Below are 24,999 nucleotides of genomic sequence, written 5' to 3' on the forward strand. Positions count from 1 at the left end.
TAGTCGGAGACGCCGATGGCGGACGGGAGGTCTCGCGAGGGTAGGGGATTGGTATGGGCGGGCCCGCGCGCGGGAGGTTTTGGCGGGCTCGGGAAGATGGCGGCGCGGGTGCCGTCTTTTACCCGCTCGGCGCCAAAGCCGCCTCTTAGCCGCTCGGCGCGGGTGCCGCCTCCTAACCGCTCGGCGTCGAAGCCGCCTCTTAGCCGCTCGGCGCCGAAGCCGCCTTTTACCCGCCGGGTGGCGGAGGCGTCTTTTACCCGCTCGGCGGCGGAGGGGTCTTTTACCCGCTCGGCGGCGGAGGCGCCTTTTAGCCGCTCGGCGCCGAGAGCTGCAGTGGACACTAAGTGGGAGAGCGGTCACCTCTGGATCTGTTTGCTGGCCTTGGGCTTCGACCCGAAACTATACCATGGCATACAACTAGGGAGGTTAGTGCTAGGGAGAGCCGGGGGAGGGCGGAGGTGGGGGATCCGAGCGGGGCCCCGGTGTCACTCGGGAGTGCGAGGCGGGAGCGTCACGCCATGGCCGCCGAGGGGCCCGGTGCCCCTGGCGACAGAGAGCGCCCGGGAAATGCCCGGAGTGCAGCCGCAGACCACGTTATCTCAGAGCTTCTGAAGAAATGAAACCCAGGAATGGTGAGAACTCCTGCTCCCCCTCACAGTCATATGGAGAAGGCGAGGTGAGGGGCTTTTTAGCGCGTGTTTTGAAAACTTGCCTTGAAAGGTAACACTCTTGCCGGAATTGTTTCGTAGCACCGTGACCGTTAGGGGGCTGGAATGGACCTTAAAACATCACACAGATCCACCCCCGCCCCTCCGCCATGGGCCGGGCTGCTCAAGGCCTTACGCCAGCCTTAAACACTGCCTGGGTTGGGGCATTTGCAACCTCCCTGGGCAACCTGTTACAGTGTCTCACTAGTGTCACAGTCAAGATTTTTTTTCCCAAATACCTAACCTAAATTTTCCCTCTTTGAACTTGTATCCATTACTCCTTGTTCTTTCACCACAGTTCCTGACAAAGAGTCCTTCTCCAGCTTCCCCGTAGGCCCCCTTCAGATACTGTAAGGTTGCTATAAGGTCTCCATGTAACCTTCTCTTTTCCTGAACAGCCCCAGCTCCCCAGCTCTCTCAGTCTTTGTAGGGGAGGTGCTCCAGTCTGCTTTTCAGCTTTGTGCCCCTTCTCTGGACTTGATCCAACAGTTCCATGTCCTTGTCAAGTTGGGGGCACCAGAGCTGAATGCAGCACTCCAGGTGGGGGGGGGATCTCACAAGAGCAGGACAGAGGGGCAGAACCTTCGACCTGTTGGCCACGCTGTTTTTGTTGCAGCCCTGGATTTCACCCGTGTTAAATAGGATGAAAGGTCTATACTTTTACATAGGAAATAGAGCATTCAATTAAATATTCTGTAACATAATGCTGTTTTGTAGTCTTTAGCAGACAGTAAAAGTGCTCTGTTCATTTGTCACCAAAGCTACTTCTGATGTGGGTGTTTATTTGTGTATTAGGGATATGTTTGCTAAACCAAATGGCAAAGCGTTTTCTGTCATTGCCCGCTTCTTGTTTACAAAGCTGGATAAGCACCGTGCAAGACAAACTTTCAAGTAAGTGTTTGGCTTCTGAGGTTACTACTGTGCCCTTAATTAAGAGTATGTTTTATATAGTTGCTGGAGGGGAAGGGGTGGTTTCTTGGGGAATACTTTGGAAGAAGAGCATACAGACAGAGAATTTGTTTAATTTTGGTCACAATTTAGTCAATTTTGATCAGTCTGAAGCCTTGCCTTAATTAGTTGTTTCTGTTACTTGGCAACTTTGATATAAATTGTAATAGTTGATAACTAATCTACGTGTCCTGTTCTTTCTGACCAAACAGAAAATAACATTTGTCATTTATGGATTGTTTCCAGGACCTTCAACATGGCAAGAACCCTGTGTACTTTAATAGTTTTTTGTACGACAGAGCTCTATCAGCTTATGCATTTGAATGTATAAGCTGAAACAGCTCTGTCATACAAAAAAACCTGTCTCCATGCATTGCAGCATTGCAGGAGGAAGACCAGTGATATGAAAATGGTCAGGGTTCTGCCCTCTTTTTTTTTTTTTTCTCTTCTTCCTCTGTCCCAAGTTAGAAAGAGCTGCAGACAAACCTTTCTCTGAAATAATCTGTAATTAACTTATGAAAAGAAAACATTGTAATATGACAAACCTTTATCTGTTCTTGGTTTGGGATATATGCCCCTCATTTTCTGGCTTGGCATCAATACGAAACCTGTGTCTTACTCTTGATTTTACAATGGTTAATTAGGAATCCGAATATTTGAATGTGTTTTGACATGGCTTTTTTTTTCTTTTTTTTTTCCCCTCTTCCTTTTTAAATGAAAAGGCAATCTGGAATCTCAAGTCTATCAAGTCCTAGATTTAGGAAGCGCTGCTGTCTGTGGCTAAAAGAAATTTCAGTGAGTATTATGAAAAGTGCAAGTTGATGCTCTGCTGGTTTTTGTGACCTTATTTTGTTTATGAGGGAACTGTTTTATATCAGAGTTTCAAATAAGAAATTTTTTATCAAAGAATTTAGTTTTGCTTTGTCTATTCTTTCGTGTAGTTTATCTTGGACTTCCTTGAAGAAAAGATGTTGGCATTGGGGAATTTAGAAGAGAGAGACCTAGTTGTGTCCTAAAACTGCTGTGGCTTGCTTTTGGGTAACAGTATTTTATTAAATGGAAGTCTAGAGAGTCTCTTAACCCTGGGTGGGAATAACTTCCTTCAGCTTGAGGGTTGTTTGTTTAGGTTGCCTGGGAAGGTATTTCTTATTGTGAAAGCTGGCTCAGATGGATGAAAAACTTAATTAATAGTATTTTCTTGTATATGGGAAAGAGGCTACAGTATAAGGCAAGCTTTTTAAAAACAAAACAAAAACGCTTCAAGTAATGTTGGTTATTGTGTTGCTTTCTTGTGCTGCCTTTGTTTTAATGGTTGTTCTAAAAATCTTGTTTTATGTTCCTCAACACTTTAGTATTTTAGTAATAATAGGTAAGGTGAAAACCAATGGTACAATATCTTTAAATATGATTAAAGTACACTAATTCATGCCTTCAGTAGAATATATGAAAGAAAACTTGAATGTGTTTTCAAAGATAGGCATTGACAGTTAGGAATGAGGACGGCACCAATTTTTAACCAATTTATCCAAAACGATTATAGTCTTTGCATTGAAACCATCTTGTGTACAGAACTGAGTGTTGGGAACATGGGAAAAAGCTATATACTCTTCTGCTGACTACAGTAGGTGTTAACAGTGGTGGGCAAAGTCATTTAGCTTTGCATCAGGCTTGCTACTGGGTAATCTGCAGCATTTTGGTATGTAGACCAGTCTTTGATTGCTGTTGTTTATGCTTTACTTCTCAGATTAGTTTTGCATTTAAAATTATTGTACTTTTCTAGCAGCAGAAGGAAGTAAGTCTTCCACAAATTACACCTTCCACACTGATTTCTCCTGGTGGTGCTAAATTTGTTCATGTGTTCTACCATTTTGCAAGATACGTAATGATTGAGAACATGAAAAAGCTCTCTGAAGGTAAGCTGTGTGGGACAATAAAAATGCTTCATATGTTGTGTTTGTAAATGTATCAAGTCTTTAATATGTGACAGGAGCTTTAAGAAGTTCTTAGTTGGATGCTCAGGTCAGAGTCTTTCTGTGCATTGCACAGAGCTACTGCTAGAACAATGTTCTACTGATAGAACAATGCAGATGGTTTTACTCTCTATCGCTTTATGGGTCTTGTTCCAAGGTTCACCTGTGCACTGCTCTGCACCATTACCCACACAAGCAATGGTTTGGTTCAAAAGTATTGGATGACTGCACTATTTTCTTTTTTGGAATTCAAGGAATTCTGAAGGATCAGATATGTTTGTTCTGGCATCTTGTATTATTGTAACCTAAAGAATATAGAAAGGGAGTGAGAGTGAGGGAATGAAAGTGTATACAACAGAAAAAAAGGCAAAAGTGGCAGTACACTGCATGCTATGTTTCAGTCCAGGTAAAAATGAGCATCTTGATTTGTGATTCTTGCAGTTTGATCTAGGTAGATTAGGAAGTTGCCAATTTGCTAAAAGCAAGTAATGTAATCCAAATCCTGGCTTCTATTTAGGCACTGGTATACCTTTTGCTGAAGCTGTAATGCAGAGACCTCGGAATATGTACATAGTAAAAGCAAGACACAGAGTTGCATACACTAAACTGCTGCAAATTCTTCAAAGGGAACACTTTGTTTTTCAAGAATATAGGAGAAAAGCACAGTAAGTAATTAAAAAAAAGTGAGTCTTTTCATAAAAGCTGACTTGTGTATGTGTTTTTAGAAGGATTTGAAAAGTCTGTATATGCTTTACATCACAGAAGTCATTCTGTTGAACTCCTCCCATGTTTTCCCCCTTTACTTTTTTTCTTCAACAGTTCTACTGCTTCTAGATCTTTTGTGAAGCATAATAGTCTAAAGAAATGAATTGTTTAGAGAGATGCTATATGTTACTTGGGCATTACAATGGTCAGGAAATTCTGCATGTATAGCAGTATGATTTCTTCTGAAGGGTAAAATACAACATTCTGAAGATGAAACATTTCGGGTTTTTTATTGACTGCAAGATACATTTTATTTACTTAAACCTTAATTATTTCACAAAAGTGTGCTATTCTTAGTTCGTGTTTATGGCAAACACTCCAAGCTTGAGAAATGTCATGAGCTGGAACTTTTTATGCAAGCATAGAGTTATGTATCAGCAGAATTTACAGAATTTGTGTGGGATAGTTTACATGACTGGAGCACTGTCATGGACAGTTGTGAGTTGTTTAGTAAATGGCGGAAAAGGGCGAGGGGTTGCACTGTAGGTAAAAGAGCAGTGTCAGTAGTATATGTGCATGTAGTACAGCTCCATACAAGAGGACTGGTCATGTTTCGTGCCTTTGGATGAGGGTTTAGCATCCAGAGAGACCTTGTGGTGGGTTTCTGCTGACCTTGATTCTTACAGAGGACTTCAGCTTATCCTGGTATTTGCTGGGAAAGTGGCTCAGTGATGCATTAGCAATGTAAGAATGGGGAGTACCTGGAAGATGACTTTGTGATGCAATCACTTAGTGTGCTGAGTAGGAGTGGTACTCTCTTGAACTTGCTGTGTGTAAATGAGAGAAAAACTTTGGAGACATTACAGGGCTTTTATGGTCACTGCAGCCAAGGCTGTAGAACTTGAAATGCAAAGGAATGTGAGGAAGACAAGAGGAAAGCTGATTACACTGGCCTTTTAATTTGAGTGTATTTCCACTGGCCTAGGCAACTGTAGGAGGTATCTTGTGGAAAGCAGGAAAGCTCATAAGTGATAGGATACTGAGATCCTTGCTGAAGCTCATGTGTGTTCCATCTTAAGTCAAGAAACAAACATGTGCAATAAGGAACCAGCCTGATTAAGACAGCGTAGCAACATATGGAATATAGAAAAGGGAACCAACTCTTACGACAAAAATATAGAAATATTTCTCAGGTGTGCAGTGATGTATCTAGGAAGGCCTAAGTTCGGCTAAAGTTCCAAGAGCCTGCTAAGGAGCTTGAATAAAGAATCCTGTAGTATGTTATTAGGAGGTGGAAGTGCGTGGACAATTTAGACCTGCTCCTGAACAAAATGGTAAGTTGCAAGTCTCACAGGTTGGGATACCCAATATGTACCTTGCCTTAGGCTGCATGGGTAAGATCAGTAGCCCAGTCTCTGTGCCAAGAAGCAGTGGGGAAAGAAGCAACAAAACACTGATAGCAGAAGAGGGTAAAGCAAAGGTTTCGTTGCTTTCATCCAAGGGCACAGGGTGCACATACTTACCTGACAGACATACTTACCTTATGTTTCAGAACATATCTGACATATTTGGAAAGACAGAAGGCTGGTTAAAGGGGTGAGCCCAAAGGGTGACAGTACCTCAAAGTTACTCAAGTAACTGGTCTATGAATGGAATTCTATGAGGCTGGTGCTGTGTCTTCTTAAGGAATATGGATGACAGGCTTGAATACAAACCCACCTAACTTGCAGATAGTGCCAAACTGTGAGGAAAGAAGATACTGCAGTGGGGAATCATTTCACAGAGAGACCTTACTGGGTCTGGAGACTTGCACAACAAAAATTGTGTGGGGTTTAACAAAGACCAGTGTGAGGTCCTGCACCTGAGAGCGACAGTAGTCCCCAACAGCAGCACAGGTTCGTGGGTGATTAGCTGTGATATAGCTCTGCTAAAAGGAATCAGAAGTGAGAGTAGTGTGTGGCCATAAGCTGCGCATGAGTCAGCAGAGTGTCCAGGAAACTAGGACTAGCAGCATGCCATGTTGTATGGGAATGAGCAGTGGTCAGCAGATGGTGGGCAATTGTATTATGCATCACACATTTTTCTTCAGTTTTACTATTTTCTCTCTTTTTCCTTTACATCTGTGCTATAGTATTTTTATTTCAGTTATTAAACTGTTATCTCAGCCCATAAGTTTTACCATTTTTCAGATTCTTCCTATTCTGCTGGGGCTGGGGAGGTGGGAGGTGAGTGGACAGCTGTGTGGTACTTAGTTGCTGGCTGGAGGTGGCAATTCTAATGCCACATATGGAATACTATGTTCAGTTTTGATCAGCCCATTTGAAGGTAGAGAATGAAAGATGGGAGAGATACTAGCAGAGGACTGCAGTGAATTAGAGGATTTCAGAGTGTGAAATGTATGAGTAAAAGCTGTAGAAATTTGGTTTGTTTAGCTTGAAAAAGGCAATGCTAGGGGTTTAATCAGAGTTTCAGTATCTAAAAAGTAGTTGTAGAGAATGTGGAGGTACTCTTCACAAAGATGTACCCTAACAGGACAAGGCAGCAGGTGTTGGGGGAAAACTCCATCTGGAGATTTAAAAAATCTCTTGTAAGAACAATTAAACTGAAAAAGGCTGCCTCAGAAGTGAAATATTGGAAATATTCAAGACTTGGTTTGACAAGATCATGAGTAGCATAATTAAAGGCTCTGCTTTCAATGGAAGGCTCAAAAATACAATTTCCAGAGATCAAAGTCTCATAAATGTCTCTGATTCCTGTAATTCTGTGTCTCCTGTGACCTTGTTTGGGAAATATTACTACTGTTTGAGTGATACCCTTCAAAAATGAAACTCTTTATAGGTTTTTTTTTTCATTCTTGACAAATGCATCTGAACTCCAAAGATCCTTTTGAATGCAGCATGATTTAGGCACCCAATTTTTCTGAAAATCAAACTACTACATTTTTACATGCTTAAAATGTTAATAAAAGCACTTTGACAAAAGAGCTTATGTGGTCCAGCTGCTTGTACCCAGTATTCTGTTCTCTGGTCTTTTGAAAGTGAGGAATTTAGGTACTGTAGAATTGCTGAATATATTTGTAGTTCACATTGCTAATAGATACTTAGAGTAACTTACTTATTGCTGCTGGGATGAGAAACAATTGGTTAGTGACTGTAAGCAATTCTGATAAGCCTGTACTAGCTGTTGAATTTTTTCCTAGGGTTTTATTTAGAGCAATAAAGCGGACAAAGTCTGAATATGCAGTTGTGCAGAAGCAGTTTTGCAGGTAAGTAAGTGCTTTTCCTTTTAACTAAGTTAGGATGTATGAAATAGATTAGATGCTCAGTTTTATGAAATATGGACTGTAATTTTGCTGTAGTCTGCTTGAACTTTTGTTTTGCATGTGCATATAGGATGAAGCAAAATGACCAAAACAAAAATGACACAACTGAGAGAATTCAGAAGGTAAGCATTTTGTTCCTGCTGTGACAATGTGTTGAATTCTAACATTTCTGCAACACCTACTGTCAGATACTGTGATTTGCACTTTCTACCTGTGATTATGCTAGCCCTTTCATCTGCCTTCATGCTGTTTTGATACTCTGTCATTGTAGGTATTACAACATTTTAACAGAGTGTTTTTCTCCTTTCCTGTTAAGGTCCGCAGTATGTGGGCACTTATAGTGGAAATGCTTACATCTCTGAAAAAAGAAAAGGAAGTTGTGGATTCTGTACTTAAAGACTGTGTTAACCCATGTATTCTAGATGGAACTGATGTTGTTTTGAGTGTTCCAGCATTGTTGACTTACAGAATTGAAAGTAACATATATAGAGTAAGTGGTTTTTGTCCTTCTGCTGAATTGCTAAACTGTTTTCATTTAGTCCCCAAGAATGCAATTAATTATCTAAAAAAATTTAAAAAGTACTTCATGGATTATTAGAGGTAATTGCAGAAGGGTGCATGAAAAATGTATAATCAATATGCAGAGATTTCTTATTATTATAGTGCTGCTTTGTATTTGTTATTTCTAACCCATTAACTATTTCAGTTTGGTAAATATATTGATAAGTCTGCTTGATTATAGTACTTGACTTTTTTGTAGTTTAGACATTAAAATTATGTTGACTGTTTTAACCAGTGCTTCAATCAATTGGCTTTTGTTTCCATACTGTAGTATGTGGTGTTGTTCAGTTATGGCATTGATGCTGTTTGGCCGTATCTTTTGGGGCAGTGGTCAAACAGAATACCTCATTGTTGGAGTTTTCTGGGCTTGTATTGTTTTAACTTAGAATGTATTTTTTGTAAAATGAAACTATCAGGACCTGAATCTAAGTATAAAGTATACAGTGTCCTGGCTCTGACTACAGAAGACAAAACTTTCTGATATTGGTAGTGTTCACTAATTATTTTTTTAATTGCTTGCTCTACTTCAAGTTTTGTACAGGAAATTTATATGAAGAGGGAAATCTGAATTTCCTAACAGTTATTCAGTTGTTAAATGAAGCCCTGATGACATTGAGAGATGAACATTATCCACGTAAATTAAAAGAACTTCACAGAATTGAGGATGTGGTTACATCCTACAAGAATGCACTACGGGAGTTGAAGACAGAAAGGTAATTGTTGGGAGATTTTCTCTAATTGCTTGTTCTTAAATGGTAGGATCATATCTACTGGAGTCTTTTCTAGAAAAATGTTACAGCAAAAACATGTTGGTTCAGTCTTATGCCTCTGGGAAAATTAGTGTTTGTTCTAATTATTTATATGACTTTTTATTCAGATTCTTCTCTAGTTAGTTTCAGCTTTTTGCCATTGTTTCATTAATATTTTGGTCTGTGTTCCTGGGAATCTCATTTGCTTACTGATCTGATTTTTGCTTTTTTTGTCTTGTTGCATTAATAAGTTCTGAGATTTTTAAAACTTTCATCTGTAACTGGCTTAGGGAAATTTAAAGTGTTTATTGTATACATGTTTTAGTGTAGTTTTTCCAATTGTGCTGTAAGAAACATGAAGACTGCCTAGCAGCAGCTTTTTTGGTTGTGAATTTCAGTTCTTAGTGTTTGCATAAATGCATGAATAAACTGATACATATCAAAGGTTTGTCAGGATAAGGGAGAACACATAATACTTTCCCTCTTTATGTAGAATTGTTATCTCTACCAACAGGTGTCTTCATTTTCCATGTTTATGTATTACAGTCTAAGAAGAAAGCAAGAGCATTGTGAGCCAACGCATCAGTCTCTTCCCAGCAAACAGGAAATCTGGGAGTCAAAGTGGAAAATTATTCTTGGCCAGTGTCCTTTTAATTTAATCTTTAAAGATGATCTGGTAAGCAGTATTAATTTTATCTGATTCTGGGAAAGAGAAAAGGGTGAAGGTGAGAGAGGATGTAGGTCTAAACTAGTATGTTCTGTTACAACACTTCAGCTTTATAGATAAGGTGAGGGGACTCAGGTAGTACAGTATACCCAATTCTGCTTTAAGAAGTAAGGAGAATACATATTTCTTAAAGAGAATACATTTGACTTTGTTATACTGATGTATTCACTAGAGATGTTGAGATGGTAGGTCAGCATAAGAGTGAGCAGATTGCTTTTTGGTTTGTTTCTGTCTGTCCCCTTGTAGAAGCTGAGCATTTTGTATGTTCAGGCTGAATATTTGCTGATTTCTGTTTTCCCCTTTTAAAGCGATGTATTTGATGAAGGAACAATAATTTCCATTTTGATGCTCACACTGACAGAGATTATACCCTTATGTAGCTATCCAGCAGAGAGAGGAGAAGTTGAGTCTGACAGCTGGTTAGCAGGAAAGTTGTTTTAAATAACTGTCTGTTAATTGCTAAACTGACTTTTTCTGCCTGCTTATGTAACTTTTGCTTTTCCTTTTGAAAGCAACCAGCTTCATCTCTTCAATCTTTTAGTTCTTCAGACGAAGATGAAGATAGTGTCCTTAATCAGTCATTTTCAGGTGGGTGAACAGGAGAAACTTCTCTTCCTTCTTTCCCACCACCACAATTGTTAAAAGTTATGTGGAGTCCAAAAGACTCTGTTCTTGCACTTGCAGATGATCTTTGATAGTCTGTGGTAATTGGTTCTGAATGACTCTTTGCCAAAATTGCCTTGCATTTTTCAACTTCGTAGTGTCTTGGAGATTCTCTAAAGCTTGGCAAAAACCCAGTGCTGAGCTGTTTGATATTGTGTTGTTCTTGCACAAAGGATGTTGAGACAGATGCCCATGTATAAAGGTTAAAGGTTTGTTTATTCATCAATTCTAGAGAATACATTCAGTCTAACAGTAAAGGTTATTTTGGGTTGGAGGAGTAATAGAGAAAGAAGGTGAAACTTTCCTGTTGACTGTTTAGGAAAAGAAATTGAAGGTGTCCTCCCACATAACTATCTTTCCCTGGTACACTGAAATACTTTATTCGTTAGTAACTGTGCCATTTGGTCAGGACCTCACTTGATTTGTGTTAGTTGATTTGGTCATTTGGTTAATAGTGTTGATCAGAGCTCAATTTGATCAGGCATGTTGCTGATCATCAGGTTGTTGCACATGCTAATTGGCTGATGATCTGATGATATTTTACTGTGTGACCTTATTTTACTTATTGACCAAGTCGTGACTGTCACTAGTACAGAGTTACAAGTTAAAAGCTACAAAGCAAGGAGGAAGACTGCGTGAATCATGTAATTTAGAATTCCTTTTAGGAAAAATGGCATAGCAGAGGTGTATTGGAATTTCAAGATGCAAAAAAATGGTGGGAAGATCCTTTTGGTTACAAAAGTGAAAGTACTGCTCCAGCCATCTGAGTGTATGTGGGTATAAGGCTAGAAACTGCAGAGGAAAAGCTACAGAATTGGATTTGGAACATAGTTTGCCTTAAAAATGTAAAAGATTGAAGCACTGTACTATGATGCTATGACCTGATAGAATCAGAAAGCTTGAGACAGATTGTGACATTCTCTCTGTGGTTGAGATTTGTTATCTGATAATACAGCCATTAAGAAAACTTCTGTCTGTTAATAGGGTCAAACTCAAAAGCAGAATAGTGACCTCACCTAACTACTAGAAGTGAGCTTGGATTTTTGATGTGTTGAGTTAAATGTGATGGGAAATGCCATTCTTCCCTGCAAAAGCTGAAATTTAGTATTAGTAGAGAACTACTGAGGTTAAACTTTGGCTGTGTATTCAAGATGTGCCAGAGTTAGTACATTGTTCTAGACAGTCCATGACTGAGGTATGTGCACCTCCAATAATGTTCAAAACATTTATTTCTGTAAAATTTACTTATGCAAAGCTTCGCCTTGCTTGGACTGAGGCAGCAAGAGGAATGAGTATATCCACAAAGATATTTATTGATTAATGGAGTTGGAGTAAAGGTGGGTGGAACTGTGCTTTGTGGAATTGATGTACTGTACAATTAAGGTGTATGTGGAGAGGAGGGGATAATGATGATGTGGCTGGGACTGTAGTTTGGAGGAAGGTAAAAAGTCTGATTGATATGTGCAGGGCAGCAGATAGAATCACGTTCTTGAACATATGTTCAGGAACAACAGAAAGAGGTGCTGGCTGCTAGGGGCATCTGTTACTACAGGTAGTGCCTGAGCAAAAGGATTGATAGTACTATCCTGCTTATGTATTAATTTATTTTTCTTGAAGTGTAAAATCCATCCAGTGTGTTGTCTACAGTAGTAGTGTGAGTGAGTTGTGTCACATGGGAAGCCCAAGTGAAGAAAATGGAAGCAATACTGAAACTTTTGGGTTGCTTTTCTAGATAATTATGACTATGATCATGAAGAAAGCCATGAGGAAAATGATGGGTCTTTGGAAACCATGATCGATACAGCATTAGTACCCTCAAGAAGGTATGCCTAATGAGAATTTGATAAAAAAGCAATAGAAGAATTAGAAGTTTACTTATTGGACCTGAATACTTTGCATCATTTGAGTCTTAGTAGAATATTTTAGTAGCCCACTCCTTCCATCACAACTACTTGCTTTAGCAAGATAGTCCTAAAGTAACTGCTGCTTTCTGCAGCTGGTGACAAATTGATCAACTGGCTGCTGCTGAATAGGAGTAGCAGTCAAATTGCAAGATTTTTTTCTTGCTTTCTAACTATATTCGAAGATTCAAGAGATGGAGAGAACAGAAGCTTCTGTTTCTCAGGCTAAACCTACTCTACAAGGCTTTTTTCATTACTTTTCTTGAAACTTACAGTCACATTGTTCTGTAGCTACTCTTCCTACAGTACCAGCAAAGGGTTAAACACAGAACAATGTTATCCTAGAGGGTTTTTTTTCCTTTTGTCATTTGCTTAGTCCAGAAATATTTCATGACCTTTTGAATAATGCTGTCTTTCATAATATGACTCCCACACGTGATTGAACATTATCTGCTAAGGGACCAAGGGAGTTAGCAAAGGAATGCTATAATGCTATCCATTCTTAGACATCAGTAGATGTAGTTGCATGTAAGTCTCAGGGGCTCTCAAAGTAGTTAACAATTAAATCCTGGGTTTCTTTCAGTGACTTCATACAGTATGGAGGCATGTCTGCTTCTGAGGCTACAGACAAATAACATCAAAAACATTTTAAGGTGTGCTTTTCCTAGCGAGTGAGAACTGTGCAGTTTTGGGAGCTATGCCATTGGCACGAAACTTACTAGAAGTGATAAAGCTGAAGTTTTTGGTAGCCAGGTGATTGCTAAATATCAAGTTTACATAGGAACAGACTTGTGGATGCCAGACATGGTTCAGACAAAGACTACATAGGAAAAAGAATGTTGTCAAGTGTGCAGAAGACTTTCCAGTTCTCTTTTATAGTAGAATGCAGAAGACTTGTTTACGAGTGTATTGAAAAATCCCTTCTTTTCCTGTGTGCTAATCAATAGCAGAGTTTATTAGTTTACTGGTTTTGGGAGGCTGATACACAAATAGGGCTAAAGCTGCTCTAATTGTCACACTGTTCTCCCTATAGTAAAACTGCTTTCTGATGACCGGGACGAATTGAGGGAAATCGTAACGGACAGATACGGAGCACACAGTGTATAACAGCCTTCTAAGATATGCATTCCAGTTGTTTATTTGTCTCTAAAATTGTTGGGTTTTTTTTGTCTCTCTCCCTTCTTGAGGAGCTCATCGGTGCCGTCGTCGTCAGAAGCGTCTGAAAATGAAGACCTGTTAATTAAAAATGTATATATCTTTGAAATAAGTTAAGCTTATGACATGTCCTTTATATATTGGTTGAAACTTTGTGGAAAATGGTTTTGGGGGTGGTTTTTTGAGGGCTTTGGTTTGTTTTGTGAGGTTTTTGGGGTGGTTTTTTGTTGTTTTTTGAGCAATATTTTTACACATTTGAGTTAGTCTGGCAAAATTCTAAAAGCTAACTCTCAGTGACTTCACCAAGCTTTAGGAAAGAACAGTAGGAAGTAGGTGCCCTTGTATCTGACTTCCTGTATAATATACAGTGTGTGACTGATTCCCTCTTTGCTGAAACAGTCTTTTGATGTGGGCAGCAGTCATACTTTGTTTCTTTAAGCTGTACATGAAATTTAAGTGTGAAAATGTAGGGTAAAAGCAACTTGGATGTACAGTTGTTCACTGCACTGTGATCAGGGTTGCAAGTGAGTCATCTGTGTTGTACGTAACACCTATCCTAGTTGCTACTTAGGTCATACTTTGAATACAGTTGTAAAACTGTTTTGTATTTCGTTAGAATTCAAGACTGAAATATTTTTGTTGACTAAACACTGTGGGGCCATTGCAATTCAGAAATTTTACAGCAGTTTATGCTAATATCCTTTCTTGATTTTAAAATGATTAATAATTCCTTTGTATCCTGTAGAACTTGAATACTTGTGTGGGAAATGAAAAACCTGTGCCTCAAAAAAACTTCAAATATGGAAAGGAAGAATTCCCTACTTCAGAAATGGAGGAGAATGCAGGTGAAAATGTTACTCAGCCAAAGTCTCCTGCGAAAAAAGATTACCTTCTTGAGAAAGCCAGAGATGAACTGGCAGAAGAGGTTAGGATATAATTTTTGTTAGTTTTTAAGTAAACAATCACTAAGTTTGGAGAACAAATCACTAATTATAACAAAAAACGTCTCTTGTAATCCACATACATTGAAAGATACCTTTTTCTGCTAGATAATTATCAGTCATGGAGTTTTAGAGTGACTGATAAAGTACACACTGAAAGCATGGAGTTTGTGCACGTATCATACTTTAAAATCATGGTGAAGGAATAGTATGTTCAGTAGAATCATGGTATGATTACACTTAAGTCTGTGAAGTACACTGCATATATTTGGAAACAAAAAGAACCGTTGAATTCTTATGTTATACAGGTTAAATATTTTACAGGGACTTGGAAATCTTAAGTAGGAATGTAAATATTTTTCCTTTTAGGTATACTATTTAATAATTGAGGAATTCCTTCACAAGAGTTACTGTAAAACGTGCCACTTCTTATTTTGGAAAGTAAATTGCATTTTTAACTGAAATGGTAGTTGTTTTTCATCTGCTAAAATTTTTTAAATGTATGAATATGTCTCTAGTCTTCAAGCTTATGCACTTCTTGGCTAATGTCTTAAATATATTCTATCTGAGCACACTTTCTTATTTGAAAGGTGGATTCATAGATGATTAGTGAACTGAGAATTGAATCTTATCTCAGTCCCTTACCCTCATTTTGTGTTTGTAGCATGCTGTGGTCATTGTGAACCTAAGTAGTAAATAACAGAAAAGTTAGGATATTCCAAATTCTCCACATGATTTGGAGAATGAGATTTATTTTTAACCATAACTGACAGAAATTAAGAGGTTATAATTTTGATTTCTTAGAATTTGCTGTTCTTTCACATCCTCCAGATTGCAAAGTCAGTGATGTCTGAGTCACCTCACTGTGGTGAAGAAAAAGGAATGACATTAGATGATCTCATTAGCTCACTGTCTTTTAACCCATTTATAACGAAGAATCAAATACCCCGAACTCCAGAAAATCTGCGTGAGTTTGAAACTCTGTTTTTATTATGCTCATTGATAAAAAATGTGGTTAGTTCATTGACTTGTAACGCAAGAAGAAAAAGATAATTATTTCAGTGATGTTGCATGTTTTTCTATTGGCTCACTCTAATACAACATAGTAGACCTAATAAGATGTGAATGCTTTGAATTTGATTTAAGAGATTTTTTTTCTTACGTAGAATTCCCTTTGTGTTGGGGAAACATAAGCAATATAAAGCAGCTATATGTATTCCCTCTTGGATTGCTATATCACTGAGGGGACAGAAAAAAACCAGACTGATTGAAAGTACTAAAATTTGACCTTGATTTGTTTCATTTAGTTACCGAAATTAGAAGTTCGTGGAGAAAAGCTATTCAGACTGAGGGCTCATTAGACCCAGAGCTGTCCTCAGCTGAAGTGGTGGTGGAAGAATCTTCAGTGAATGCTACACCCGGTATGCAGGAGGAGGTGGACTCTGCCTTTGTGTGCCCTGAACCTGTGTCTCCTGTATCTGACTTGGGTCCTCCTGTGTCAGAAAAGAAGTCTCAATTAATTTCTACAGAATCTGATTCTCAGGAGCACGTGAGTGTAAGTCATACATTTGAATCTTCAGATTCAAAAACGTCTGGAATTCCAGAAAATGAGAGAACTGAATCAGAGAAACCAGATTGTTCTGCTTTGAGTGGAAGTTCTGTAGAAGATCTAAGCCAGAATTTGCAAAATGTAGAGAAGAACACGAATATTCCAGATACTTGTTTGAAAAGTGGTAGTAGAACAAATACACTACCTTCCAACCACTGTTGCAGTTTTCTAATGGATAAGATGCTATGCTGGAATGTATCTGCATTAAATTCTGCCCTTCGTGAATGTCCTGACATGGGAATATTGGATGAGACACTTCCAGAATGTGATGGTATGGATCCCAGCATATCTGCAGACTCAGACTCCTTTTTTTTTACAGTGGACAGTGAAAATTTAATGGATGGGTCAGAAAATAATGAGGATATTAAAAAATTGGACCTAGATTTGCAGTCCCTGTCAAACTCACATGAAGTGCTAAAAAAGACTGCATCTAGGAGTGAAGAGGAGCTGCATCAAACACATAATGGAGACAAATCTCAAAGTTACAGAGCTAAACTAAATATGATATCAGAAGAAGGAGAGGAAAATGACGATGATCCTTCCATGGATGAAGGATTTACCAAGATGCCATTGCCAAACTCTCCTGATGAAAGCAAACATTCCCTGTCATCTTTGCTGGTATCCTATCAACAGATGGATGGTACATGAAGTCCCATTAGACTTACTACATAAATTGAAGGGTAAGTTTCTGTGTTCTTTATGCATCAATATTTTGTCCATTCAGTCACTGGATATACTTCCATGAATAACCTCTGAGTGGTTGGACTGTGCTATGGAAGTGGAGGGAAACAAATTATTTGTATGCTTGTTTCTCATGGAAGATGAGACCTGAAAAATAAAGGAAACATGCTTCCTCTAGTTCTAGAATTCTATCAAACATCTTCCAAGTACAATAAAAGATGTTCATCTGACTTTCTGCTGTAATCTAGCATGGTTTAAAAAAACAGAAAAGCCTCAAAGTGCATTAACTGCAATCTGCAGTTAGATTTTGAATAATCTGAACTTAGATTTTGAGAATTCACAAAGATAGTTTGAAGGTTTGTGTTTACTCTGAACAAATTTGGCTATTTAGAAATGTGTCATATGTCATTGAAACTTCTGTGAGTTCATTAAGGTGTTGTTAGAACTATCCTGCATTCCAGCCTGCCTATCCCCTTATCCCATTTCCAACAGAAGTGTCAACTGTTTAACCAGTATTGGAGTGTTTAGTTACATGTTCAATTAAATCATTGAAGTGCATTGATAAAAATTAACTAGTAATGGAGGACTTCCATGAAAACAGATGGTATGCAGGGATGTGATTAGGCAGGCCACCACCCACTTGGAATTGGGTCTGGCAAGGGATATCAGTGGTAAGTACGTCAGCAGGAAAAGAAAGATTAGGGAAAGTGTGGGGCCATTGTTGAAGCAGACAGGTGTCCTGCTGATGGAAGACACAATTAAGGTGGAATTAGTGAATGCCTTCTTTGCCTTAGTCTTTACTGCTGAGGCTGTCCTTCAGGAATCCCACACCTCAGAGGTAAGGGAGGAAGGCTGAAGAAAGGAGGACTTGACCCTGGTCATAGGGGGTTCAGTTAGAGGTCAGCTAGACAGACTTAATGCCCATAAGACTGCGGGATGCTCCTGTGGATGCTGAGGTAGATATCCCATGGGAAATATTGTTACTAAGCCGTTCTGCATTATCCCAGAGAAATGGAGAACAGGAGGTGCCTGATGACTGGATGAAAGCCAGCATTACATCCATCTTCCAAGAGGGCAACAAGGAGGAACTAGGAAACTACTGGCCAGTCAGCCTCACCATCATTCCTGGAAAGGTGGTGGAACAGATCATTCAGAAGAACATCACCAAGCATGTACAAGAAATGGTGATCAGAAATAGTCAGGATGGATTCACCAAGTAGTCAGGATGGCCATTGGGAGTGGACAAGTGGATATCGTACTTTACCATAGCCTTCTGACATGACATGGCAGGGTGGGTTGGCTAGCTGAGAGCAGTGGATATTGTTTGCTGTTAAAGAAACTTCCCAGTCTGACCATTCATGAGACTCTGGCAGTGACATTCCCAGAGACATCAGAGACTTTAACTGTTGGGAGTGAAGCCCCTTTACAGTGGGTGGCTCCAGTGAGCTGACGGGTGCCCTCCTTGACTCCTCACACAGCCCACCCTCACATGCACTCAGACCAGTGTCCTCACAGGTCCCAGGTGTCCCATAGCAGTGTCTCAGATGTCTCAGTCCATAAAGCCATTTATTCACAGTGCAGTAACACGGAAACGGCTCAAGCTGGTCCCTCTGAGCAAGACCTCCAGCAAAGGAGCCCCAGATCTTTTACATCCTCAGTCTCCCCGCATGCAAGTCTTGCTCTTCATCCTGAGTTTCAGCTTCTGTCCCCACTCTGTTTCCATCCACCTAGATGGTGTCACCAATCTTCATCTCCTTTGTCATCCCAAAGGTAGGCAATTCCCAGCTCCCGATGTGTCTGTCACCATCCATTCACCTGGCTGCTGTCATCCATATTCATACTCCTTGTTATCCTGAAATTTGGCAGCTCACAGGCTCCCAACCAGAGCTCAGATCTCAGTCATCAGCTTTGGTGTCTATCAGATGGTATCAGCACTACCTTAATTTCAGCAAGGGTTTTGATAACATCCTCATCTTCCATAACATCCTCATAGGTAGGCTCAGGAAATGTGGATTAAAGGAATGGACAGTGAGGTGGATCACGAACTGGCTGAAGGCAGAGCTCAGAGGGTCATGATCAGTGCAGCAGAGTCCAGCAGGAGGCCTGCAGTCAGTGGTATTCCCAAAGGATCAGTACTAGGATCAACCTTATTTATCAGTGGCCTGGAGGAAGGGATCAAATGCACCCTCAGCAGGTTTGCTGGTGACTCCAAACTGGGGGCAGTGGCTGATCCACCTGAAAGCTCTGCTGCCATTCAATGGGACCTTGATCAGCTGCAGGGTTGGGCAGAGAGAATCCTGGTGAGCCTCAACAAGGGCAAGTGCCAGGTCCTGCACCAAGCCCCAAGTGCCAGCACAGGCTGGGGCTGACCTCCTACAGAGGAGCTCAGTGGAAAAGGACCTGGGACTCCTGGTGCATCACAAGCTGTCCATGAGTGCCCCTGTGGCCAGGAGGGCCAATGTCATCCTGGGGTGCACTGGCAAGAGTGTGGCCAGCAGGTCAGGGAGGTGATCCTCCCCCTCTACTCAGCCCTGGTGAGGCCATTCCTGGAGTGCTGTGTCCAGTTCTGGGCTCCTCAGCACAAGGGAGACAAGGAGCTACTGGAGAGGGTCCAGTGGAGAGCCACAAGGATGACCAGGGGTCTGGAGCTCCTCTCTCGTGAGGAGAGACTCTGGGAGCTGGGATTGTTTGGTCTGGAGAAGAGAAGACTGAGAGGGGATCTCATCAATACACAGAAATATCTCAAAGGTGGGTGTCAGGAGGATGGTGCCAGACTCTTTTCAGTGATGCCCAAAAAAGAGGCAAGGAGCCGTGGCCACAAACTAAAGCACAAGAAATTCCACCGTAAGTTGGGGCAGAAAGTATTTACACTGAGGGTGGCAGAGCACTGGAACAGCTGCCCGGAGAGGTTGTGAAGTCTCCTTCTCTGGAGACACTCAAAACCCAACTGGATGGATGCATTTCTGTGTCACCTGCTTTAGGTGACCCTGCCTTGGTGGGGGGGGGGTTGGACTGGATGATCACCAGATGTCCTTTCCAATGCTACCTGTGCTGTGATTTAATGCAGCACTTGGAATTTAATATAAACTAGTCTCAAGAAGTAGTGTAATTTATTAGTGCAAAAAAGGTTTCATTTAGAACGGTAGCTATGTTGCTAGCAACTGATGAGAGCACTTACCAAATGGTACTTAGAGTACCATTTTATATATGCTTTATTAATACATGTGAAACAGCTTCAGTATTTCTGTCTTAATAGTTGAATACTGTAGATTGCAAACTAGTATGTTTTCTCTTTCAGATAAGAATAGTTGAGTTGGAAGCTGGGCATGAAGGAACCTTCATCAGGATGGAATTTGTAAAGCAGCAGCATAACCAGAGCAGCATTTATGGTTCACTTGCATCTTCTCCAAGCATTATCTGCATTGGGAAGATGCACTCCTTTTGGTCTGCAAGGCGAGTCTATTCCACTCCTTGTTTAGGAGTGTCACTTGCCTGCTCTGACACTGCCAGTTTCATATCATTCACTGTGGCTTTCTATATACAGCGCATCATTTATATACAGAGCTATAAGCATATTTTGAACAGCAGATGTTGAGTGAATGGCATAACCCTAGAAAATGGAAAAATTAGATGTCAAAGGAGAAATAGTGAAATCTGTTAATTTGCTCCTAATCCACATCTCATACCCCATCCTAACCCTTAACCCAAGAGATTGAAATTTTTCTTGGTGCTCTACATTCCATTGCATTCATCTCTCTTACTGGGACTTCTGGTCTATACTGCCATCAATTCTGCCTGTTCACAGAGGCTGTTCCCTTTTTCTAATCTTCACTGGAGTGCATATTTCTTTAGCTATATTACTGAATAAATGCTTCACACTAAAGTTACAAAAATTTATTGCTTGTGGTAGCGTTAATGCTATTGATATTAACAACTGACAATCTCAATATGTTGTGATGTAAAAGGTAATAGAGCCTGTGGTAATGGGAGAAAGTACAACTCTAGATTCCAAGAAGAAAACTTACTGTTGTAAAAATACTGACTCCTAACCTAATGTGTTTAGAGACATTGTTAAATAAAGCTGTTTTTCTGTTCTGGATTGTCTTCCTCCTTTCTTCCAAAACAGTTACCTTGGGTTTTAAGAAGAAGCTCCACCTGTATTTGACATCTTCCTTATAAAGAGAATGTGACAGGCTCTATGAAAAGGCATGTGGGTGGTTGAGGAAGCTGTAATATGTATAATGGCTGTGCACATTAGAAGATAAGAGGGAAGTGCTGCTTAATAGCCGAAGGTCTTTTCAAACCTAAGTTCTATGATCCTGTTGCCACCTTAGCTACTGGCTGCTGGGAACAGGCCCAGCTGTGTTCTGTCCACACGTGGACTCTAGAGCTTGGCACTGGTGACTTCACAAACATTGCCCGGGTAGCTAGATGGGCTGTAGACTAGCTACATATAAGGATGTGGATAATAAGATTGTGGCCTATCTTAAGAAAAGTCAAACTGCCTTTTGTGTTGTTACTGCGTTGACAGTTTGAGATTAAAAAAAGGCATTTAAAAATTTTGAGTTTCCTGTGAAGACCTTCCCTCACATTTTGAGTTACATATAAAAGCAGAATCTTTCTTCCTTGTAGTTAAATATAATGTTGTTTGTATTGTACGTAGTAGCTCTCCTGCCCACTAGTTTGTGTTGGACACTTAGGTCATTTTTGTTTAGGCTTACATTGGAAATCCATCATAATTAATTTGAAATTCTAGGTAAAATTCTTATTTAGAGCAGTAATTTAACGATTAGTAAGGAGAAGTTGAGAACAGCAGGGTATTATGAGCAGCCAGAAATACAACTCTGTCTGTATTTCTCTGACTTCTTTAAACCTAGATATTTGCTGAAGATTAATACAGTATTCCTAATGTACAGTGCTAAATATCTTAACATACCTATGAGAAGTTCTTGCCCATTAAGCCTGGAGAATTCTGTTCCTCATGAATTTCCTAATCAAAAGATTCCTTTGTGTGACTTCCTAAAAGTATGTAATTTGGGCTTCTGAAGTTAGGTGCACTGTATTAAAATTAGCTGAAATACAATGCAAGGTACTGTACCTTGCTTTCCTTTCCAGAGGAGAGTATGCAGGAGGAGATAATTTTGTGCAGCACTGCAGAGCAGCCACTATTTCACACTTTAGAGTCACCTATTATTACTATGTAAGCTCCAAAAGGATAGTTTTATGAACTTCTGTATTCCTTGGTCTCTTTTATTTTTTTAACTTTGGAATATTATACTTAGGTTTTCTTGCCAGAGCTTATATGCATTGCTCACAAAGGTTTGATGAAGTGGCTGAAATATTTTTCCTCCAAGTTCTATAGTATTTATTATATCATGAGCAATGTGATACACAGAGAGAGTTGGTCCTGTTCAGTCTTAAGAAGAATCAACTGATAGGGAGCTCATCAGTGTCTGTGTCTGAGGGTGTCAGTGGATGGATCAGGCTCTGCTTGGTGATGCTGAGCAATAGCACAAGAGTCAACAAACTGATGTGCAGTTAGTTCTATCTGAACATGGGGAACTTTTTTACTGTACAGTACAGAGCACTGGGAAAGATTGCCCAGAGAGGCTGTGGGGGCCTCCGTCACTGGAAATACTCAAGACCCATCTAGATGTGATCCTGTGCAATGTGCTCTGTGATGACCCTGCCTCAGCTGGGAGGTTGGACCAGATGACCTGCTGTGGTCACTTCTGGCTTGACCCATTCTGTGATTGTATCAAGTGTTATGGTGTCTGGTAGTGGCATATCCAAAAATCAATTTGTAGCTGTGACAAAACATAAATTGCTCTTAAGTTATATACAGGATAACACATAACTTGGCAGTCTGTACTTTGTATGTTCTCTCTGTACTGAGCATACATCAGTCTCTTTTTATTGAAAAGTAAAGCTGAAAGAATGTTTGAAATGTCACTAATTCACTGGGCATTGAAAAATGAAAGTACAGTCTTGTGAATTAATTTCTGCAAGTAGTGGGAGAGAATCAGAAGGGTGAAAACTACAAAATTAGTGGGTTGAGCCCAATACCAGCCACTGTGAACAAAATCAACTCTAGCCCAGCCAAAACAGACTGGGGGAAGATAGGATGAATAGGGACTTAAAGTATGGGTACTTAGATTAATTTCAGACAGAGAGTCTTTTAGCAAGCCTGAATTACATTCATGGCTTGATAGTTCTGGTTCAGTCTTCTGTGTTGCATCATTTAGAAAAACTTTGGCAGAAATTACTCTATTGGTGATGGCAAAACACTGTAGGAGAGCTCTGTCTTACCCCGTGCAGTGCTTAAGTTCAGCTGGGTTAACCCAGTGGGGCACTGTTTGGAGGTAGCTCTTCTGTATGGGAGTGCTTTCAGACCATCCTCCCTGGAGATATGTAGCTCCACTTCAGTCTGTGTGGAACTGTTCAGCTGTGTCTGCTGATTGTGGATGGGCTTACACCTGCGGAATTCTGTGTGTAACTGGAAAAAAGCACAACTGCAGGGAGTTTGCCTACCTTTTTGTCTCTATTGTGGGCATTTTATCACTTCTAAATAAGATCTTGCGTTGGATGGTGTTTTTCAGTGGCACAAAGACTAGTTTCTGATTAATTTATGTGTAGGAAGTCATCCCAAAGTGTGAATCTAATCCTTAGTTACACATAGTTTTTATGTTTCTGGCAGTCTGTCTGTTAAAGCTGTATACATTTTACTACTTTGCATGTAGAAATACAGTCAGAGAAAGGTGCAGGAAAGTTTCTCATATTTATTATAAAGTACTCCGGGAGCCAGGGACACAATCATTTCATTGGTGTTGGGGTATTATCAATTATTTAAATAGTTGATTTACGCACTTTTTTTTTTAAGGAGTTCAGTTAATGAGACAAATAGAAACAGTCATTGTTCCAAGAGGCTTTCAGACTAAAATCTAGTGAAGAATTGTATTGACCCATTTATTCATCCTGTTGAGATCCCTCTTGATGGCAACACACACAATAGGTGTATCAACCTCTTCTCTCAGTTTTGTATCATTTGCAAACTGCCTGAAGGTGTCATGTATACCATTATATATGTAATTTATAAAGATACATATAATAGCTTTTACCCCATTTCCCAGTCATTGGGATCACAGCTGGTGGTGGTGCTCTGACTGGACTTTGTGCCACTGATCACAACTCTTTGAGTGTAGCAGCTCAGAACATTATTTATTTTGCCTCAGGGTCCACTTACCTGGCCCATGTTTCTGTCAGTTTGTTGATGAGGTTCTTGTGGGTGACAGTGTCAAAAAGCTTATCAAACTCAAGATATGCAGTATCTACTGTTCTGTGCCTCATCCTACAGAAGACTGTACCAAGCCAGTCTTCTTGTTGAAGGTTTTCTCTTTGGCCTAAGCATGATTTCCCTTTCATGCTGACCGCTCCAAATGATCTCCTCCAGCTCACTTGACAGCCAGTATTGGGAACTGATTTTCCAGGATTATTTACTCAACCATCTTTACAAGGACTGAGGTTGAAATCTTTCTTGCCTTTCTTGAAGACATGTGATGAGTGATGTTTACTTTCTCCTAGACATAAGGAACCTCTCCTGGTTGTCACAACCTTTTAACGACAGAGAAAATGCCTCAAAATTTCATTACAATACTCCTGTATTTCTTGTGGGTACTCCATGGACCCAAGCGTACCATTTGTTTAAGTGCTGCCTAACCTCTTCCTCTTCCTTGACCCAGTCTTTTCCATTGATCTCAAGGACATGGGGTTGCTGAAATCTAGTCATACCAGTAAAGACCAGGGCTGAGACTCAGAGTCAGTGGTCACACATTGCTTTTCAATGTCGTTTGTGTAGTCAGGGAGCATGAACAGCCTGTTCTTGCAAATCAAAGCTGTTGATCTTGAAAAACGATGAAAGTATTGGTGTGAGCCAAGAAGGGTTTCTTGGGGGTTGACCTGCTGTGCTGGTTATCATTTTAGGCAGATTTTCTGCAGTAGGAGGAACAATCTGTATGTTAATACTGGTCAGGCAGGTAAGCTTTACTCATCACTTATTTCTAAGTCCTCTCCCTGCTGCTTAGAAGTTTAGATCTGGAAGCCTGTATTAGTGATCAGTTAATATTTCTTGCAATCATTGTTTTTCAGTTAGTGGGAAGTGCTAGTGGTTAGAAAATCGTGACTTTATCAAGGACTTAAAGTTTAATGCTCTGGCAGTAATTTTTTCACTTACTGCATAAATAGGAGGCCTAAATTAATATTTTTCTAAATTTTATTTCAAAATAGAAATTTTGAAAATATTTACTGAATATAAAAATCAAAATGTACCTAATTGTCATGCAAGTGGATTAAGAAAGGATGCC

At 40.0% G+C, this 24,999-nt stretch overlaps 2 protein-coding genes and 1 non-coding gene across 3 annotated transcripts in view; all 3 read left to right on the plus strand.

Annotated features, from left to right (window-relative positions):
• Positions 1-20,734, plus strand: HAUS6 (HAUS augmin like complex subunit 6). The gene is made up of 17 exons (XM_054651633.2): positions 1-425; positions 1,503-1,598; positions 2,378-2,450; positions 3,436-3,568; positions 4,143-4,290; positions 7,530-7,595; positions 7,723-7,774; positions 7,969-8,142; positions 8,745-8,926; positions 9,509-9,638; positions 10,202-10,277; positions 12,085-12,175; positions 13,441-13,501; positions 14,154-14,333; positions 15,181-15,316; positions 15,657-16,638; positions 19,938-20,734. Exons 1-16 carry the CDS (start codon positions 16-18, stop codon positions 16,604-16,606), a joined length of 2,958 nt encoding a protein of 985 aa, XP_054507608.2. The 5' UTR covers positions 1-15; the 3' UTR covers positions 16,607-16,638; positions 19,938-20,734.
• On the plus strand, positions 13,225-13,355 carry LOC129133253 (small Cajal body-specific RNA 8). The gene has a single exon (XR_008535937.2).
• Positions 18,646-24,999, plus strand: part of SAXO1 (stabilizer of axonemal microtubules 1) — a 20,822-nt gene continuing 14,468 nt past the window's right edge. The window contains 1 exon segment of the mRNA XM_077172187.1: positions 18,646-18,939. Coding sequence (XP_077028302.1) covers positions 18,646-18,939 — 294 coding nt within the window.

The sequence above is a fragment of the Agelaius phoeniceus genome, chromosome Z, assembly GCF_051311805.1.
Source record: "Agelaius phoeniceus isolate bAgePho1 chromosome Z, bAgePho1.hap1, whole genome shotgun sequence".
NCBI classification, from domain to species: Eukaryota; Metazoa; Chordata; class Aves; order Passeriformes; family Icteridae; genus Agelaius; species Agelaius phoeniceus.

Bases quoted from the DNA above. Each gene is read 5' to 3' on its own strand.
- HAUS6 (XM_054651633.2), top strand. From the start codon at position 16: ATGGCGGACGGGAGGTCTCGCGAGGGTAGGGGATTGGTATGGGCGGGC. The intron at 7,596-7,722 runs GTAAGTAAGTGC...ATGTGCATATAG, and splicing joins GTGCAGAAGCAGTTTTGCAG to GATGAAGCAAAATGACCAAA. The intron at 7,775-7,968 runs GTAAGCATTTTG...TTTCCTGTTAAG, and splicing joins CAACTGAGAGAATTCAGAAG to GTCCGCAGTATGTGGGCACT.